General features: G+C 37.8%; 1 protein-coding gene across 4 annotated transcripts in view; it reads right to left on the bottom strand.

Annotated features, from left to right (window-relative positions):
- Window positions 1-7,318: 7,318 nt before the first annotated feature.
- NUDCD1 (NudC domain containing 1) overlaps window positions 7,319-21,755 on the bottom strand; it is a 43,746-nt gene continuing 29,309 nt past the window's right edge. For all 4 annotated transcript variants that reach the window (XM_054814812.1, XM_054814813.1, XM_054814814.1 and 1 more), the window contains 4 exons: window positions 19,797-19,941; window positions 17,451-17,576; window positions 14,113-14,272; window positions 7,319-10,373 (listed from right to left, as the gene is read on the bottom strand). In XM_054814812.1, the coding sequence (XP_054670787.1) occupies window positions 10,081-10,373; window positions 14,113-14,272; window positions 17,451-17,576; window positions 19,797-19,941 (724 nt within the window). In that variant the 3' untranslated portion in view covers window positions 7,319-10,080. The remainder of the gene's footprint in view (window positions 10,374-14,112; window positions 14,273-17,450; window positions 17,577-19,796; window positions 19,942-21,755) is intronic.

The raw sequence follows: 21,755 nt of genomic DNA, 5'->3' as shown, positions 1-21,755 counted from the left end.
GGGCAATGTATGTAAAACCCAGCACCCAGCAGCTCCCCAAGCACGAGACAAAGCCTTCCAGTGACGGCACCATTACGCCAGCTGGTGTGGGCTACTACACACAGGTACAGCTCCTTAACTGCGCCTGTTTCTCATTGAAAAGTCAGCATGCATTCCTATGTCAAAGGTTTACTCGTTTCTGCCACTTCAAAGAACACCAGCCCCAATTTCACACAACAAACCCTCAGCCTTTGCTCCCTCCCCGTGCATTTTGGGAGTACAGTCGCATCAGTAGCTCTGTTACGTTATTCACTGGGAGCACGATTCTGGCCACAGTTCTCAAGTGAAAACATTTCCTCCTAGAAGATGAAAATAAGAGTTATAGAAATCAATCCAACAAACCAGCGTAAAAATGTTCACCAATTTATTGTTCTGGTGCCCGGTTTGAATGCAAACACAGAGCAAACTAAGCAGCAGTAACAACAGGTGAAGAACTATTCCAGAGCTTCACAGAAAACAGGAATCAGAGGTTAAAAAAAGTTGAGGAACATGTGGCTAAAACACGCGTTTCTTTCTTAAAATCCTTCTGCACTGCAAGTTAAATCACCTTAAGTTATAAAAGATAAGCTATATAAAACTAAAAGAATTAAAACCACAAACTTCTTTCAGCAGATCGTTGTGTTGAAATACAGCGTTTTCTCTGCAGAGGGATCAAAGAACTGCATTGCCACGGACTCACAGCAGCCAGGGTTATTCCTGTGTTAGAAACGGAACACGCGGCTGCTCAGACAGGACACTTCCAGTTGCTTCACTCAGGTTTCCTTTCTCGATGAAGGATGTTGGTAGAGACAACAGTTGCTAGATCTCAGGCTGAGTTTTGCTTTCAGAGGTACAACGGGAGCTGCTTGGCAGGAGGTGGCGGGGTGTTTGCTTTCCAGCCGGGTGCCAGCCCTGAGGAGCCCCTCGGGCTGCCGCTGTGCCTCAGCCCTGCAAGGCGGCCTGGGGCCAGGACAGAGCTCTGCAGCGTCCGTCCACGTTCCCTACACCGACACCGGCGCTCCCACGCTGCCTGTGAAAAATTGCACCGACCTCTCACCAGTACGCTTGCTAAAGCTGTTTGTTCAGGTTACTGGGGACACTGAATGCTGCGGGTCGTCGGTTAATTTTATTTAGCTAAAAGCTGATTACATTTCCTTGTGAGTTTAGTGATACTATTCTCACATGAATATGATGTGATTTTTAATATTCCTTCGGAATAACTCTAAATAAACAATGTGATGCACTATTACTGTTTACCACGGATGTCTCTCTTCTTTCTAGGAAAGCACAATATTAGTAAGTCCAGCCGACGTGGGTTAGGGCACACAGGCCCTGCAAAGCCTCAGCTGAAGTGAAACCAGCACGCTACCGCGCAGCTTTGCCGGGTCATTCATGTTCTGCGATGGAGGCGGCTGGAACATTCTCCACACAGCTCCCACCCCGGTGCTGTAACAAACAGTTTCAACATTTTCCCCCAGGGAGAATATTGCCTCCAACAGCAAAGTCAACCACATCTCTCATAAGATGTTCAGGGAGGCTGTAAGTGGTTGCGAGATTCCAGGGAAAGCGGCCACCACAGAGCACGTTAGGCAAAAGGAAGAATCAAGTCTTCAACCTATTTTTTTCCTGGCTCAAAGAGCAAACAGAAGTGTTGCTAGAAGAATGCCCAAACCGCGGCTCAGTGATCTTTAAACATGCCCCTGTTGCTACGGTCAGGTGTCCTGACGAGAAAGCTCCAAACCTCTTTGCTTTGAGCTTACCCTTGTGCGTTGCTTCCAGCACGTTTCTTTTCCGATAAAAGTTTGGGGTTTCTGCCAAAGACAAGACACAGAGGAAATGAAGGAAACTTGTATAAAAACCTTTTTCTCTTTTATGAAGGAAGAAAGCATGTATTTTGCAGTCCATGAGTAACAGTGATTGATGGCTCTAAAGGAATTTTTGAATGACTGCTTCAGTAATTAAAGAAGTTAATATTGATGTTAACAGAATATTTTTAGAGTCTAAGACAGAAAGCTGTGAACATCAGGAAACAGATGCTTTAGAACTAGTGACAGGGCAGCACAAATATATAAAAATAAACAAGCTCCTTTTAATCTTATTTGTATTTCAGTCTTAGTAGAAGTCCAGACTATTTTTTTTTTAAGTCCTTTTTAAGGACTTTTTTTCTGAATTTTTAAGCTGGATGCTGGCTTAGGTTTTTTATGTTTCAGATATTTGTTTATTGATTCAGCTAGTTTCTTGAAGCACCAGCATGTGAACATCTGAACCCCAGCAGGCTCATATATATCAGTGCTTAGAGTTATTAATTTCCCTAAGCAGTACAGCCATTCGTAACCTACTGCCGTATGGCTTGCTTCTCTCCTCGTCTTCTGTGCGCATTTTCATACATATAAACACGTATGATACTCAATTTATTTAAAATATACCCTCAGCTTTCTCTGAATGTTTTCCTCACTTGGCAGCAATTATATATTGTTTCCTCTCAAGTGTTTGAATGGGAAAAATTCAGAACAGCTTAAAAAGCAATGCACCTTCCTTGTCCTGGCTTTTGAAGAGTTTCTCTGAATTTTGGTTCCGTGCTGCCATCACAGGAACCCTAACCCCCGCCACAGTTAAAGGCATAACAGTTTCCTCCATTAAAACAGAGAAGGAAGAGAGCGAGCTGGCCCAGGAAGAACACGAAGGCAGCACGGCTCAGAAACACATTGTCTTCCCAGGACCCCTTAGGACCAGACCTGCTCATGACCTATCATGCAGCCCTTAAACATCTTCTAGCAACTCCTCTGTCACATCCTCAACATAATTTAGTCTGCCTCCCTCTGCTTTGGGAAAAATGTTTAGAGTTTCTCTGTGTAGGGAGATGGGAAATGCTCCAGCAGGCAGAGCCACAACCCCCCGGGGCTGTTTGAGCTTGGAGACACGCACCCATTGCCTGAAGCCCAGGAGGGCTCAGTTCTGCATAACCCACCCAAGGCAGAGGACTACAGCAAGTACTGCAGCGCGGGGCACAGGGGGCTGGTGGGTGAGGAGGGTGGTTCGAACCGAACGGCAGAGACACCAAGAGCTGAGCGTGACCTGGCCGATGAGAAGGAAAACTGGAGCTGTGCCATTTTGTAGCAGTGCCACAGCTGATTCCAGAGCCAGCATCCCAAAGCTGAGGGGCGTGGGGCTGCGGACAGCAGAGCCCTGTGCCTCTTTGCTTGTAACAAAGTGTGAGGAATCGAGTACCCAAAAGCAGTTGCTTAAGAAACATGAGAGACAGAAGGATTGAGCTTTGGCCAAACCACTTGATTATGTATTTTATATTTCAGACCCAACCACACACATACCTTGCATTTCAGGGGAAAGTCCTGTGCATATGGGCACAGCTGAACATCACTGGTACAAATACATTGTTATTGAACTTCACACAGTTGGAACCTCTGCAGAGCTGCAAGGCAGCACGGGCTAGGTTCTGCAAGTTGCTTCTTCCTAGGCTATAACCTTGCTTAGGAACGATGAGGACTGCGAAGCTCAAGAAACATCCAGAAGTGGTAGGATTTAAGCAGATGCACTCCCTTTGCATTGGCAGGTTGCTTTCAAAGCACCATGACCTAACCGCTCACTAGTCCTCTCTGGCCTTGTTGACTTTGACCACTGCCAGTACTTCGGCAGCAAAGCTCCACTTTCTCAGTCAGGAGCGCTCAAGAGTTGCAAAGTGAACTAGTTCTTAAAGGTTTCGAGAAGTTTAGTTCACATAATGAAGATTGAGTAACCAGCTGAAAATTAAATACTAATGAGAAGTGCTAATTATCTCCAGTTCTGAATTAATGTTCTCATATGTTTACTTACAGGTCTGTGAATAATTCCTCTAGATAATTTGAGTTGTGGGAATTCATTAATTGTAAACATTAATCAACTCAAAGTCAAAAAACACATAAATGATTTGTCATGGTATAAATCACATTTGATATAGAAAAATATCTCCAAGAGCCTATTTTGTGCTCTTTCCTTCCAAAGTAGATACTGCAGTCAGCTAGCAAGCTACCTTATTTCCACCAGCATAGAAAATAGAGATTGATGACGTTAGATAACTAAGAGCACTAGAATTTGCGTAGACACACCAGATGTGTTCACACAGTGAAAGGTTGTGCTAACTAGCCCACAGCTCCCTTTGTCTGGGCACCTGAGACCTTCCAGTACGTTGAATTCTATGGAGCTCAGAGACTGTAGCCATGTAAACCGGCAAGGTGAACCTATTAAAAATAAGCTGGATTCACTTTTTCCCCACTTCCTGACGGAAGAGCGAGCAGTTCAAGCAACTCGCAGGATAATTTTTCTCTGAAACACAGACCGAGTCAGTGACAGATGCACTGATGTCCCCATGGCATTAAGACACACCAGGTTCAAACTTTGAGGATATTGCATTTGTTTTTTAAAGTGTAAGAGAGAAAAAGATTATTGATGTACTTCCCAGAAAAAAAACCTGAAACAATAAAGCAGCCCAAGTTCTAGGAGTTTTTTGCTTTCATGTGAAAAGGCAGATTTTATCACTGGATCCAAAGAGGTTCAGAACTGCACTGCTAACTGCAGCCAATACTTTTTATTTAAGTATCTTGTTAGCTATTATGCAAGCACCTGGAGCTGTATCAGACAAGAAACGGCACAAAAGGAGTAACGCCGATGACGGCAGCATCCAGGCAGTTTTGTAGATGACTTACCCTTGCCAAACGCATATAAAATGGGAACAGAGGAAGTGTTGATCGCACACGTGTTCTCCTTCTGGCCGATCCAACTGCTTTGAATGGAGTATTGCATATATTTCTAGGAGATTTTAAAAGGTAAGCTGTGTATATTTGATCATGCCCAAGCCAGCCTGTTCTGCACAGGTTCCCATGTTTTTACTCTTTTTAGAATCTGACATTGCAACTCAAGAAAGTGTCTCCACAGCATCAATTTTTATTTCTGCTTAGATGGTCATCAGCTCTTGATCAAATCAAGAGCCAGTGTTGCCGGTCTCTTTACAACTAGATGTATCCATCTTGTACCTCATATCAATATTTTAGATACCCCATGTGCAAACGGGGTATCAAATTCAGTTATCCAGGAAATTCCAATAAATTGCTCAACCTTAAATTACCATATGGTACTCTATATTTATTAGAGGGGACACATGGAGGAATGAAAATGAAGAGCGTCAAAGAGAAAAATCATTAAAGGCCAATCAGCAGCAATTTCAGTGATAAAGTGACTGAATTAGTACTCAGTGGATCTTATATCTTTTCCCCACTAAACCTCACTTGTTTTGATAAAAATAAATGCTCATTACTCCTGCATCATTTCTTCCAACTTGAGGCATCTGCTCAATATTTGGCCTCTGAGCTGGTTAAGTTTGGGTATAATGCAATATTGAGATATTATATATTTAATCCTCAGAAGAGGAAGAACTCCACGGGATTCATAACCATGGTTTTCACATAAAGCAGTTTTCATCAGATTACTACACATTTATGCCAGACTTACAGGTCCTTCCATATTGAAGTGGGACAATCCGCACAGGAAAACTTGTCATAAAACCAGTAGAAAAGAAATACCAAAAATAGAGTGACACTCTAAAATGATTAATTTTTAAATTTGAGTTTCTTTCACTGTCCTTAACAATTCCTTGCAAGTGCCAATTTAATTCAATTGCAAAACCACACTGGAATGGTTTATAAAGGATATTGTGCCTAGACCACGAGATCAGTAATGATTATGATAAATATTTTCCAGGTCTACGTCTGAACTTGTTGATTATATCTATTGTCAGATTTTAATCGATACCCGGCTACTACATCATGGTAAACACCTTTGTTAAAAGAGAGTAATTTTTCAGAAGTAGCTTAAACCTTTTTTAAAGGAGAGAAAAAAAAAAAGACACCAGCAGATACTTCTCCAAGCAAAATAGTACTAAACCTTGATTTTGAAATTATTGCAGTAATCTTGACCAAAATACTTGGTTGATATTTGGTGGTTCTACCTCAAAGACTGCAGCTAAGTTACCTTTTGCCCTTGCTGATCTTTATCCATACCACAAATGCAGATACCTTGCATGGGGAGGAAGGGAAACAAATCTCACCAGATTTCCAGAAAGCTGTTATGAATGGCACATAGCTCTGCCTGCGCAAAATTCTACACCAAACTGCAGAAGCAGTTTGCAAAAGCAATCCTGTTAGTCAAAGTGCAGCTGTTAGTACCTGAAGCAGCTCGTATTTGGGTATAAAAGACAACACTCCTTTTGGGACAAGGGGAGTAAGTTCTTACTTCAGTTATGTACATCTGCCCTACCCAGCAAGATGGAGCAGCACATGAAACGTCTAGGACCACTGATGCCATTATCAGAGAGGTGACCATGCACATTTTATTCTCCCACAGAATGAGGAAAAACTTGAAGTGAGAATCAGAAGTTGACAATTGCCATGGTTATTAGCAATTTAATTCATAAGCAAGCAGCGATATGTAAGTTTGGGATATTAACAGTTTAACTCAAAAAATTCAAACCTATCTATCTATCTGAAGTATTTTATGTGGCAGATTCAGCAATAATTCAAGTTATTACATGCTAATGTGTAACTGACTGCAGGCATCAAGTTCATCTAATCTGCGTAATGAGAATAGAAAATATAAATTGACAGAAGGCAAGGAAAGTTCAAAGTTATAGTGGTAATAACATCCATTATTGAAACAAAGCACAGCAAACTGAAATTAAATACAAGCTTCAACATTGTCTATTACTGTCACAAGGTCTGCTGTTTCACTAATGAAGAACCACTTTTGGACACAGGACGCATGTACAGACAAAATCCTTCCTCTTCTCCTTCACTCTCCAGCAAAAAACCACCCCTGGGTTACGGCAGCGGGAGAGGAAGGATGTGCAGATCTCTCTCCTTCTTCCATCTGGAAGGTCTGTCCAAATCGTTTGAGTCCTGTGCACCACACAGACACGGGATGAGAGGATGCAATGTGCACTTTAGCACAAGAACACACTGAATATGTATCAGCTCCCTTCAGTAACTACCTCCGTAAATTTGTATGGTGGCAGATATGAGATAGGAAAAAAACTGTACAGGCATTTTCAAAGAAGTGAACAAGGAGCACAATAGTGCACATCCTGGCAACAGCTGTGACCTTGCAGTGCAGACACCCATCGGAACTTCACCCTAGCAGAAGACTCCTTCATATAAAAAGTCTTATTTTAAGAAATTTCTTGTTTCTATTTTTCTATTTTGTTTCAGTAGCATAGGAAGGAGGCACGCTTGAAACAAACAGAAATCCTAAGATAATTTTAAAACCCTTTATTAATAAATTCAACATTTTTCCATTTATTTAAACTTGTAGAAGAATACATGATACATTCCAAATATGCAGCCAAGGAAAACACTGAAAAATAATATTAGAAATAAATAATGCAAGGCTGTAATATCCAAATATTTTCTCAGAAATTCTGTAAACAGATTGTGATTTGGACCTCTCAGGAAGTACTGTGTCTTAAAATGTAAGATGTCAAGAAAGAAAATCCCAGCAAAATTAAAGTATGGTTCTCAGAAAATCCCCTCTTTTAAACATCCGCATTCTATACTTTGTATAAGCCTACATTAATATACTAAACAAATAGGCCTTACAATTAAGCGAACACAGAAATGGAAACGCTGATAGTAAGTGCCTCCCTGTGGCTTGCAGCCATTTAATTATAGAAGCTTGCTGTGCAACAGCATGCAAGGTTCCTCAAGGCAACAAATCTTTTAAATAATACAATGTCCTTAACTCTCAGAGAAAGCAAAGTAAAAGAGAGACTATCTGACATATCCTTTCTGAGAACACCATAATTGCAAGTATATGAGTAACATGGAAAAAAGGATGAACCTGTTCCCCATGTTCCGTTGTTCCCAGGGGCAAACAAGAACTCCCTTGAAACAGACACACATTTGGGCAGAATGTGAGTTTTAGTCATTACATATTTTAATACCGCCTCTGAAGAGGTAACCATTTTACTTGACTTTGTTTCCTCTGTTGCAGGAGACACCAGAGTATGTTTCCAGATATCTAACCCACAGCAAGGAGAATTTAACAACAGCTGAAATTTTCATCTATACTGAAGCTTCCTGCAACAGACCTGAGGTGACAAAAGCATGTTCCTTCACTCCTCCTTCATTCCTCCATTCCCCAAATATCACCACATGTTCCTAACTCTGTTCCCAATGATTACATCTCAGGTTACTAAGCAATATTGATATAAATCTCAAAGCACTTGATGCTGCAAAGTAATCAACTACATAAAATCTTTTCTAAAGGACCTCTGCACCTTGTTTGACATTATTGCCCAACAATGAAAATTTAGATGCAAAACAGTCATGAAACAGTAACACATTCACTGAGGCTTTTTAAAAAGCATTTTCAAGACAGTTTTAAAAAATAGAAGAGTATGTTTGCAAATTAAGTCTGTTTTAACTTACCCAAGTAAGAGTAAGGAAAAACTTTTCAGTATTGGATATACAATATAATACTGCTGTGAGGAGGAGGAAAATAAGGTTCCTTGAAAAGCTCCTGCATTTGGAGGGTTTTTTGCAAGCCAGAACTGCTTGTCTCCCTCTTAAATCCTCACTATATTATTTAATCATTTCACTGGTACAAGACTGGAGAATTTACAGGAGACTCAAAACAATCACAACTGAGAAACTGTTAGTCCATTAAAAAGGAACACTTATTTTCCTCTCAAAAGATTCTTACAGAGTTCTGAAATAATATTGGAAGAGATGCAAACTATTAGGCCTCTTGTATTTGTGTCTGTCTCAGTACTTCGGTACCACAGAACAGAACACAGCAGCTTTCCTGCCAGCACACAATATATTAGGCATTCTTTGCTATGAAGTTGTAAGCAAACTATGAAAACAAACAAACAAACCACAACCCAGGGTGGAGTTGTCACAACTGATCCTTTTTTGGTTTAACTGTATTGACAATGTCAATTTAAAATAATAAATAAAAATCTTTGGATAAAACTATTCGATACGATTGACCATGCCAGTTTGTTAAACTGAAGCATCCTCAGGGCCTGCATCCTCTAACGTTGCACATATACCACATTTGGACCTGTGCATCACAGACAGAATGGTTAACTAACAACACAGTATTTACAGTGATATCCGAGGCAGAAGCAGCACTTCCGAGTTTCCCGTCTCCGGTTATAATACAGGTGTTTTTTCTGTCAGCCATTTTCTAATTCTAAATTAGCCGCTTGAGATGAAGTACAGTGTCAAGTGAAAATGACACAAACTGAGAGTATAATTAGACCTTGACTAATACCATTCGATATGTAATCGTCAGCTACACATTCACCCTTACTTTGCTTCAAGAAATATCTACTAAAAGCTATTCTAGTGTCTTTTAAAGTGTGAACAGATTTCACTGCAAGCATGACTAAGGCCCAAGTCAATAATCTAAAATCTGCAAATACAATTAAATTATTCCACTTGAATTAATTACCTAAGAAACATAATAATCCATTCGTTCCATTCACATTTCACTCAATACTACTCAATACTGAAATATTAAATCCTTTTTTGGCCAATAGTATTTGAATTTGGGATTTTTTTTCTTCATGATACACACTTCTTTACTTTGCACATCATAGGTTTGTAACTCAAGGCTTTATTTTCTTTATCAGACTAGTTCCTTCATAGGTAAACAGTGGCACTTAAAAACAGAAGTGAATTCTCTAAACTCAGAAATATGGCAAACACAGTCGTTCGGAAAAAACCAATGCAGAAATCTATTCACCTACGCAATACCAGTCTCTGAGAATTGCTTTGAGAAAGCTGTTAGCACAGAAGACTTTTTCCCATAGGTCTGAAAAAGCTTACTTCAGTGACAGCAAAGTTGAAAAACTTTCTATCTTACAGAAAAATTCTAATGAAAAATTTTGATTCCCCTGTAAAATATCTCCTTTTTAAACTTCAGCAAATTGTACTGAACTTCTCAGATCATTTACCTAGCCAGTTCTTTAACAAATCATTAACACAAACTACAGTAGAATATACTGAATAATTAATTTCCAGAGTTCACTTTTATTAAAAACAAGGTTTTTGTTGTGAGAACAAATAATCTCTCACTTGTAGCTTGAAAGCCTAAGATAGGATCATTGGCTTCCAGGGTTGCTACTAGCTGCTTAGCAACCTGTCCTACTTGTCTTCCTTCCTTCCTGTTGTAGAGAACTGTCGACAGAGGTGTTGGTTGACGATAGATGAAAACTCGTCGCAAGCACTCACAAAGAGCAGCATAGGAGTAATCTGGAGCACAAGCCATGAACTTCTTGTCTTGCTTTGATGCTTGGACATAACCTGCATAGCCCAAAGAGAAGTAGAAGGGAGAAGTAATACATTGATTTCAACAGCACTTTAACTGGCTAAGACAAAATCAAGCTTAGCTTAAAGAATAATATTAAAAAATAATTTAAAAATATAATTAACAAAGAAAGAAAGGAGGAGATATGTTGTTGTTACATAAGCCAATAGTTTTTTGAGATATGCATTAACCAATTTAACACCAATATACAATTCTTCTATATATTCTCCTAACTGGTGTTTTTAATGCACATGTATGTATGGCTACTGTTCCCACATCTAGCCCCACTCCGTGTCACGAGGTCTTCCATTTCCCCAGCAAGTTCATAAGGCACAGATACGTATCTTGGTGCAATATTAGTAGTCTTAAGCAAAATAACCCTCCTCTTATCGCTCAGTTTGTAATTACATTTACAATTTCAGACTTCTGAGCCTACCTAATCTTGAACAGACACTTAAAACTTGTCTTCTATTTAGAACTGACTGGGGAAAAAACCCCACACATTACTTTTCAACACACTATAATCTCTGTTAATATTCACTGAGAAGCAAAGACCTTCCTTTTCCTCTTCCATTATAGAACTCAATTAGTAAACAGACTTATTTCAGATTTATTTCCTTTCACACTTTTGTAGAAAGACTTGAGACACAATCTTTGCAAAGTGATCTACCATCTTTCTGAAAGGTTATTTGCTTCACTTCCATTGAACAATGCATGGCAATGGTCATCACTGAAAGACAGCACCTCTGAGAACAGCAAGCAGGCTACAGTTTACTTTTATTGGCTCTCCCTCTTATTATCATAGGGTAGAGGTCAAAGTACTTGGGGATGGAGTTAATTTTTCTTCACAGCGGATCATAAGGTGCTGTGTTCTGAATTTGGGACTAAAACAGTGTTGATACCACACAATTTTTTGGCTGCTGCTGAGCAGTGCTTGCACACAGTCACGACTTTCTCTTTTTTTCCAACTTCCCCCGCCCCATAAGTTGGGGGTGCAGAAGTTGGGAAGGCACAGCTGACCCAGACTGACGGAAGAGCTCAAGCCATGAGCTTTCTTGCTTTTGTTCTTCCCATTCTCTCCTCTGTCCCACTGGGGGCAGGAAGGGGGAACAGGAGGAGAGCAAGCAGCTGTGCAGTGCCTAGAACAGTGCATTTTCGTACCTTCAGGGTGTTTTGGTTGTTTCATTTTTTAAAATGTTAACCCTCAGACCTCTAAATTTACAAATGCTTGCTACTGTCCTCAAAACACAATCTCTGTTCAAATCTGGCTTGAAAGTTTTCACTATAAAATAATTAGTAAATATATAGCTAGACTATCAATTGACATGATTGCTGTACTAGGAAATATTAGGATAGCCAGAAAAACTTTCCAAGTGTAAGTTCATTAATTCAATTCATATATTTAAACACTGGCACTAACAATAAAAGGAGAATTTAAGAATAGGCCTGCAGGTAAGACAGGCTTTTGAGCCAGGGGACTTGTATTTAAATGGGACTTCCCAGAAAGAAATCATAGGCTCTTTATTTTTTTTTTTTTTAAACAAATCTAAAAAATGTCACTGTCCTCTATTTTTCTCATTTATAGATACAACCCAGTTAGGAGCAGGGGATTTATATAGCAAAACTAATGAGTAGTCAGTGAAAGATAGAAGCTTCTTTAGTAAACTGTGGTAAGAATGGGTGAGATCATGCAACTGCTCCTTCAAGCAGCATCAAATCATCAGAAGTTAGCAAAGATCTGTTCAAGACCAATTGCTTTTTTTTCCAAACAAGAAGTTGTTATGACAGATACACAGAACAAAAAACTTGGTCCCTTCAGTTTCCCTTTGGTTCCTTCCTTATGTTTCAGGCCAAGACTTGAACTGAAAAATACTACTTTTTCAATCATCATCTTTGTATAGCTTGTTAAAAACTAATTCCAAAAGTTCAAGCAGAAAGAGGAGGAAATAGGGCTACTACCATTGCTTTGGTCAATATAATGACTACTGCAGGTTTTGGAAAATTAGCCTTTTAATCTGGAAAATACTAATTTTTACTACTAGTTTTTGCAAAGTACTTCTAAATTTGGTTGTAGATAAACAAGCTGATGACTTTATCACCTCTGGCACATAAAAGGTGAACTAGATTAGCACAGAAATGTAAACTTCAATATAATACTGCAAAATGATAGTACAATGAGGAGAAAGAAGTAGAGAAACAATGTTGGGTTTTATCATTATAGGTACAGAAAGCTCAAAGATATCATTATTTCCTTCCTGTTATTTTCAAAACAACAGAAACACATTCTTAAAACAGTACTACGGAGTCAGCATAGAAACTTGAAACTAATTGTAATTTGAAAAAACATCTTAATCCTTATTATCCGCTTTTTTCCCCAGCATAATGGAATTTGACAGGAGTAAACAAAGAATAAATTGTGAAATTAATCTCTTTTGTTAGAGGTCTTTGTTAAGAAGCTTACAGCTTAATTTGATCTTAAGTTAAAATAACAGGCTATTAAAAATCATTTGTATTACAAAACTAAATATATTGCAAAAACTCAGAACAAAACCAATTATGTGTTAAGGTAACCTATGCGAGCTCTATAAAACAGCTAATATCTTCCCTTTCATTTTGGGCCCAGACTAACTGAGAGTGGTGTGGTCAAACAACTGTATTTGAGGGAGGGAATAAATTGTCACACTCCTGGCATTACTGAAGGATGCGGTCTATAGAACACCTAGAAAGCAACAAAGACTGTAGTTGTCACAGCAGATTTAAATTCTGAACCAGGTTAATTTTCATGAAAACAGATTTATCTGTTTCTTACTTGATAGGTACAATACTGGGCTACATGGGCCATCCTATTTGATCTGATATGGCAAGTTTTACTCTTGCATCCATGTTTTTCAGAGTACTTTCTGCTTCTGAGCTTTAGGATTCTGGTTCCAACAGTGGCTAAAAACAAATTCTTAGTCCTGAATGCAAGAATATAGCAATAACTAACAATGCTTCACAATCACATTTTCTACTGTTCTGGCAGTCTAATTTCAGAAGAGTTAGGGCCTTCTTGAGCTAGAGCTGGCAGTGATGCCCTTGATTGATTTTTCTTGTCGCAATGATTTTTTGGTTTTTTTTTCCAAATCATGAAAACTTTCCATGTCCACAAAGTTTTGCAGGAGAAGGTTCCAAAGCTCAGATGTGCATATGTGAAATATTTCTTTTAGCTTCTTTTGAATCTGCTATGTACCAGCATCATTTGATGCTCCTAGCTCTTATAAGAGGAAACAGTGAACAATCATTTCCAATTCTTCAGATTTGTCACTTGGGACAGTAAGATAGGAAAAATCTAAAGGTCACTTATTAAAACATCTTACTGTAAGCATATATACACCTAGACATGTCAATGAACTGCAGCTGTTTCCCTGATGATTTCTGTGAGAGTGTTAAGGTGCTGATTGTGCTTTTAAGTCTTTAACTTAAGTTCACTTATCCAAGGAACTCAACTTTTTACCATGCAGTACTGTGCCTGCATCCTGTGTTTGGTCTGAAAAGGCTTATTTTCCTCCCAAGGCACCAATATTTTATTTCTTATGTTCTAATATTTCTAAAATTAAGCTAGCGTGTTGCTATTAACAGAACTATAGTACCTTTCAACTCAAATTCAATTAAATGAAATACCAACAGAAACCATACTAAGTATTCAGATAGAAAAGTCTCAGATAGAGGAGTGTGACACAGAAGTTAATTTCCTACCTAAAGCATTAAAAGTTGCTATGTGTTCCCACATGTTTTCTGGTTGGTCAGAGTGGGGCTGCCAGAGAAGAGCATCAACATCATGCCTCAGGCAGAAGCATGGCATTTCTCTGGGATCCACAACAACTGAGAAAAGATACTGGTTGCTTCCAAGATTAATCTGAAAACAAACAAAAATAAGAAATGCAAAATATTGATTCACAGCATAAATAAATAGCAGATTCTGTCACACATACATACTGCCAAAGTTAGATGATCAACAGCTTAATGTTTGTTAGTTGACAAAATGTTTGAATACATTACGCTACACCCCACTGATCAACAGCTCCATACACTACATGTAGCTAATGCATTTCAAGCAGATAATGTGTTTTCACTAGAAATGGTTTTCTAGGATAGAGGATCCTAACCTACAACTTCTGATGTTAGGAAAAGATTCCCTGTAAGTAATCACGTCTGGTTTTCTGCAGTTCCAACAGTGAAGGAAATACTCTCCCTCTGCACTATCTGCCCCACTACCAGAGTGGTGTGGGGAGATGGGGAATGGGGGCTGTGGTCAGTCCACAAAGCTTCCTCTCTGCTAGTCCTTCCCACGGACCGCAGTTCTTCAAGAACTGCTCCAGCGTGGGTGTTTTCCAAGGGGTACAGTCCTTCAGGAATGAACTACTCCAGTGTGGGTCCTCCATGAGCCACAGTTACTTCCAGAAAATATGCTCCTGCATGGGCTCTCCACTGGCTGCAACTTCCTCCAGGGCACATCGGTGTGGGGTCCTCCATTGGATACAGCGTGGCTATCTGCTCCACCGTCAACCTCCATGGGCTGCAGTGGGACAACTTGCCTCACCATGGTCTTCTCCATGGGCTGCAGGGGAATCTCTGATCCAGCACCTGGAGCATGTCCTCCCCCCTCCTGCCTTCTCTGACCTTGGTGTTTGCAGGGCTGTTCCTCTCACATTTTTCTCACTTCTCGCTGCCACTGAACATCATCTTTTACCCTTTCTTAAATATGTTTTCCTTGAGGGCCCATTAGCACCCTTAAATGGGTTCAGCTGTGTCCTACAAAGAATCCACTGGAGCTGTTTGGAACCACCTGCACCTGGCACAAGGCAGCCCAGCCTCTTCCTGCAGAGGCCACCCCTGCAGCTGCCCCACTGCCAACATCTGGGTATGAACACCCAATAAAGCTCTACAACCTGAGGCACCATGTATAGGTGTCTCCTCTTTCTTATTGTTGTATCTTAACTGACAGAAGTTAATCATCTCTGAGATAGATAACAGACAGAACACCCTTCTTGTCCCCAGCTCACTTCATTATACATCAGTCCTTTAGCTAAGGGAGAGGGTCAGACTCTGAGGAATCAACTCTTACAAAACTTCTTTGAACCGAGAAGTAATTTTGTAGAGAATAAAAAAACTGCACAAATGTTTACGACACCACAGTAAACATTAGCACAAAAGTAGCTTTGTAGTCACCAGCAATCACCATTTTCAGCCAAAGGTACAACAGTATATAAATTATTTACATATGTCAAGAAGTAAGCCTTACAGCACACAGCACTGAGTAATCCGTAGACATCTTTCAATAGCAGCTACATATATTTTTAAGGGTATTATTAGTATTTTGTAAATGCCTTATCTAGTAAAGTGCATATCAAAATTAAAAAAATATATTCTTTCAGAAGCATCATGTCAGAAAGGTGATATTTTTACAAACATCAAGATTTTGGTTTTAATAAACATCTGTAGTTAAGTAAAAAAACCCCCAAACACCCAACATACAATTTAAATCTACATGTGTCCTAACAATAACATTATTTTATATGTATAATAAGTCCAAGTGTCATGTTACTTAGCTATTGTTAATTTTTACATCAGTTTTGAACAGATTATAGGAATTAATTTTTTTTCCACGTTTCAGTAAGTTTGTGGAATATGTAGAGAAATATTTCAAATGTACAGCTCCTCAGCAAAGTAATTCTGAACTTTGATTACTTTTTCCCCCCAGAAGTAATTTACAATATTTTGAAAAACACTGTAAATGTTATTTAAGCTGGGTTAGTTGCCTATTTTACATGCAACAGAGATACAGATCACTTGGACAGACAGCCTCAATGCAAAAAAAAAAAGTTTAGTGAGCATTATCAGAACATTAGAAACTCAACTGCAATAAAGAACCATTCAAACCTGAAGCAGTTATTCAGGCAAAGTATCCAGAACCAGAAAAGGTCTTGAGGAAGACCTTGCCTCTTCTCTTGTCTAGCACCATTAGAGCATCTTCACTCCAGTGGACATGCAGAAATACACAACATGCCTCCCACACTCCCATAGCTCAGATGTAAGCATGATGTATTTCACAGAATGACATGCAGTTTTAGTTAACAGAGGTCATTCTGGCACCTACTGAGAAGGCAGACTCATGCTTCTATATAGACATACGAGCAACGAAACAGTGACCTTGTATGTCAGCTAGCTGAAAATGAATGGAAGTTCTTCTGTCAACCAGAAAAGTCTCCTGCCGCAAATCAACTGCTCTCTGAAATTGCCTGCTGCAATTAGCTATTCAAAGACTAGGTCTACGTAGCCCATTTCCTATTTTCTCCTTGCTCCACAGATCACTGGGAATACTCTCTTCTTTTGTTTGTAAACACAAGCAGTCTCTTCCCTTAAGCCACCCCAATTTTGCTAAGTATTGGGATGCCTCGGTTTCCCTACTGCAAGCACACAGCACCACTTTGTACTTCAGGCATCTTTCAGCATTTTTTCAACTACTCATTTTTGTGCATTTTGTCATACACACCTGCAATTTAACAGGATGCATAATACAGAACTCAAACATATGGTAGTATATATATTAATCTACGTAACACAGAAGGCAAACTGTATGTCATAAATACTACTGCATTTCCAGCGTGACTGACAAACAAGTATAAAATGATCTATGCTCCAGCTCCTTAGTAAAAAGGGTCAACATTCTATCAGAATATCTGAAAAGTTACTGAGTAAAATGCAAGCTAAGGAATCTAGAAGAATTTTATGTCACTGAAAAAGACCCCTTTCTTACAATTATTCTGACATAACTTTGCTTTTTCAAATGGCTCACTTGTGAAAGTATATATCTATTTTAAATCAGAGTAAAAGTAGCCTTGTTTTTACATTGAAATAACACTGAAGAACACATATTGGTTGATAATTTCTGTTTGTACTGTGATTTTACATTACGGAAGAAATTTATGTGGTTTCAAGAGTTTGCACTGATTTTTTGTTCTGACAATAGAATTCAACTTGCATATCATAAAAAAATGTTTAAAAATATTTCTGTAATAATTTGCAGCACTTACTACATGAGTAACTTTCAAGGTATCACCATCAAATCTGCACAAGCTTGCGCTATCTTCCAGAAAAGCATCACATTCTTCTAATTCTTGAGCATTACAAGGTGGGTTTTCCTTTTCAGGGTTTGGATTCTGAAATAAAAAGACAATGAACTACACTGAAAATCCAAGCTACTGAAAAAAATGCGTGTATATAAACAAATCCTTTTTCATAAAGAAAAAAAATAGAACAGGAAGAATCATTTGCATATCCTTACATAAAGATCAAGCTATTATGTACTTATTCAAAATAAATAGAGCCATTTCTGTGGGGGAGGATAGCATGAGTCGTATGTACAACATCATCCACTTCAGTTTACATAAGGTACATAAGCCACTAAAAAATGGACAATAAATTCCCTTCTGTAAGTAGTAAAAGTACACAATTCTGAAAACCTACGCAGGTTTAGTAAATTTAAATCAGTGTAAGCTTCTTTCAGATTGCCATCAGAAATGATATTTAAAAAATAGATTAATTCACTTCGTAAGTAGCTCTAAATACATGCCTCCTTTTAGCTTTGCTAATAATTATTTTAAATTAATAATGTTGTTACGCATATTTTTCAATGCACTCAAAACAAGAAGAAAGCACATGTATTTTTTCACATCCCACAAGTCAAAGAAAGGAAAAAAAAAAAAAATCACTTTTACTAGTAATTCCAGAGCAAGATCTAACACTACTGCATACAGAAACAGCTTACTTCTGCTAATGACATCTTCCTTGGATAATTTTCAAAACCACCAAGCTATGTTACCTTTGTGATTAAGAACTAATTTCATGAAATTAGAAAGGGACCTTTATTTAACAGAAGACAAAAATATACACTTCCTCGTTAAGTATGAATTAATGTCGCTTCTTGCACAAAAAAGACACCATTTTGACAACTAATATAAGCTGAAAGCTGAGGCCACAATATTCAAGGAAAGATTAGACAGGGCACTGACTCAATTCATCTGACAGGGTCAGGAGTTCTTGAGTTCCTGTGCTCATTTTTTCATCCATTTCAGCTGATTATTAAGAAATTTTATTTGGTTCATTCTGCAAAGTGAAGGAGATCAGCACAATTTTTTTTAATTGCTAAGACAATTTAAGTTTAAAGAAAAAAATATGAAGAGATAACAAAGAAACGTCCTTAAATGACAGAAACCAGGAAAATGGTATCATATACTGCAGGCTAACGCACAAGACTTAAAACAGGGTATCTGTCTCTTTAGAGGCTAGACTTTGGCATTCACCTCTCTTCTACCAAGCATTCTTGATGGTCTCTGGTTTTTAAAAAAACCTTCCAGGTAAACATCATTACCATAAGCAATCGAGACGGCCAAAAAGAATCCGTGCCTTTATTATACATATGTAGCTGAAGTTGCAGTATAACGAAATACTTAACATTTATTTAAATGAACAGTTACCTAAGATTTTTTTTTTACATGATCATTATTGCACACAAGCTGAAAAGTTGTGACAAAAAAAAACCCCATCACTTTAAACTCAGTATGAGTTACAAAAGAAAAGAAATTTGAAGTTTCCAATAAAGCAATGGTCAAAAGATGTACTACAATATCTTGCCCACAAATAGTTTGGGAGAGAGGAAGGAAATCAATTTAAGCACTGAAGAGAATTTATTTTAATAACACTTTTCAACCTCATTAAAAAAAAGTAATAATCCAAAACTAATGTACCAAGACCAATAGGGAGTTACACTTCACAAGTTTTAAATGAGATGCTATTTTCTAATTAAACAAAAAGGGGATGTATCATGCAAACAGCAGCTAAAAATTACATTTTATTTTAAGTAGACTCCCCATATAACAATAATGGCAAAAAGTTCATGAGTCATGCTTATGCTTTCCTAAATTTTCCTTTTAAAAATGTCATTTACACTCACAGTCTCTAAGTCAAGTGCAGTATCCCTAGGAAGACAGTATAAAAGTGTTGCTAACCTATTGATAAACAAGAAACAGACTTCCTTCAAAATTACTTAAATCAACTCCTTTAAAACAAACCGCCATATCGTTAAGTGGCAGGAAAAAAATTTATTTTCAGTGTTAAATCGAGCTTCTGTTTTGGTGCACAGACTCTATCCTGTAAGCTAAATTCAATTCCCCATGAAGATGATATTACTGTTCAAAGTATATTCACAACTTGAATGCCATTAGTTTGTTAACAGTCTCAGTTAAAAATGAATGTAGAGTTACGATTCTGAAGAGCAAATGAACTGATAAGCCATGTCAATGAAGTGCAAATTAGGATATCAAGAAAAGACAACATGCAAATGTACAAGAATTTTAAATGTTTTATTTTCAACTCCTTACCATTACTTCAGAGGTAAGGTGCATCAGGCTTTCAGTTATTGCAGAGCATTGGGAAGAGTCCATAATGAATTCCCCTCTTGTGTCACCAACTATTAGCTCTGGCCACCTGGGTCCCTCATTTTTCTTAATTAGAGAAATTTCCAAACTAAAATGCAAACAGAAGATAAAGAGTAGTACATGAAAACACTACACCTATTTCTCAGATTACTCAAAAAGCTCTAAATGTAGATTTGAGCACTTCTCCTCTCCAAACTGAATTAATAATGAAAAACACATAACAGAAAACATTAGTATTCAATTTATAAAATCAACTATTCTAACAGAAAATATTCTAAAGAAAAGCAGACCAAGGACATGTGATTTCTAAAAGCCTAATATCAAAAGAGAATGTATTCATGTAAACGTCCTCAGAATTTTCAATTTAAATGTAGTTTCCCCTGAAGTAGTCTTATTAAAATATTTTAAATACCATAGGAGATCACCTGTAAAGATATCTATTCAAATGATGACAGAATTTTACTACAGAGGTTTATTTGAAACCTAAGAAGTACTTACTAGGGCTACTTAAGTGCACACTACTTTTATACAACAGCTAGGACAAAAATACTTGTGTTTTATAGACCTCAGAAGTACTACAACAGTTAATTACCTACATTGTATATCAAAAATCTCTCAGAAGAGATACGATTTCTGTAACCTGTAAAAAGAAAAAAACACCCCAAACCCAAACAAACTTAAGAGAATCTGGTATAACCATTAGAAATAACTAAACTAAATAAACGGAAAACAAGAGACAGCCCAATGCACCAACACAGTAATACCATTTAATTACTGCGTTAGACCAACACATGGCCATAATGATAAAACGAGTTAGTTTTATTATCTTAACTTTTTTTTAGAACAGGAAAACCTTCTAAGGTACTAACCACTGCATCATAGCAATAACTATTCGGTGAACTCTGGATTGCTTTCTGAAGCAATTACATTGGTGTTAGAAACAGCATACTTTTACAGAGATAATTGGAACAAGTTTGAGACTTTTAATCAACAAATTTAAAGTGGTACTGCAGTACCAGCATTCAGAATCGAGTGCTACTTCTTATATTGAAATGTGTAATTACTATTGACCATTAAAATAGAAGCCTGAGATTCACGCAATATTGCTCACTTGAGTAATTAAAAAATTGAATTACTCAGTTGAGGTTTTTTCAACAAGTGAAAAGTCACATTTTAGTATATAGTATTAGTATAATCTATACACAAATATTAGTCCCTTTAATTATTGTTTGGAGAATAACTATCTTTTACAGTTAACCTTTTGGGAAATAGCCAAGATTTTTTATGAGGGAAACCAAAGGAAAATCATAGAACGTGACAAGTTGGAAGGGACCCATAAGGATCATCGAGTCCAACTCCCTGCCCCTCACAGGACTGCCTAAAACTAAACCATATGACTATCAGATTGACAAAAATTTTTAACTGGGAACATCTTGCAGAAAATGCTACATTAGTTTTCTTATTATAGCCAAATCTCACAAGGTATATACACCTATATACTTCACATAGAAGTTCAAACAATGTATTAATGAAAAAATTGACATCAAGCTTGTCCAAGCACCCAGAAATCAGTATTACCTCTATCACCTTTTTTCACTTTGTATTTTAAACTATTCTAATGGCAAGAATAACTACTGTCATATTTATTACATACAAAGCAATAGGCAAAACTATCATAAGATACAATATCTCAGATGTATAACACTTGGCTCCCTAATTTCCACACTTGGGGAATGGTAGGGAAAATCTATGTATTTAAAAGTTGTAATTTGAAACTGTAGTAACTTTTTTCCTTTTTTTCTACCTGAAATTCAGACTTCATTGTGTCAGAAAGCTATGATTAATATAAAGTTTATTTTTCACTGAGTATTCTCACGATCCTTCCTTAGATGGGCATATTCT

This window comes from Grus americana, chromosome 2 (assembly GCF_028858705.1).
Source record: "Grus americana isolate bGruAme1 chromosome 2, bGruAme1.mat, whole genome shotgun sequence".
Taxonomy (NCBI): Eukaryota; Metazoa; Chordata; class Aves; order Gruiformes; family Gruidae; genus Grus; species Grus americana.
This window is presented reverse-complemented; position numbering and strand designations above follow the sequence as displayed.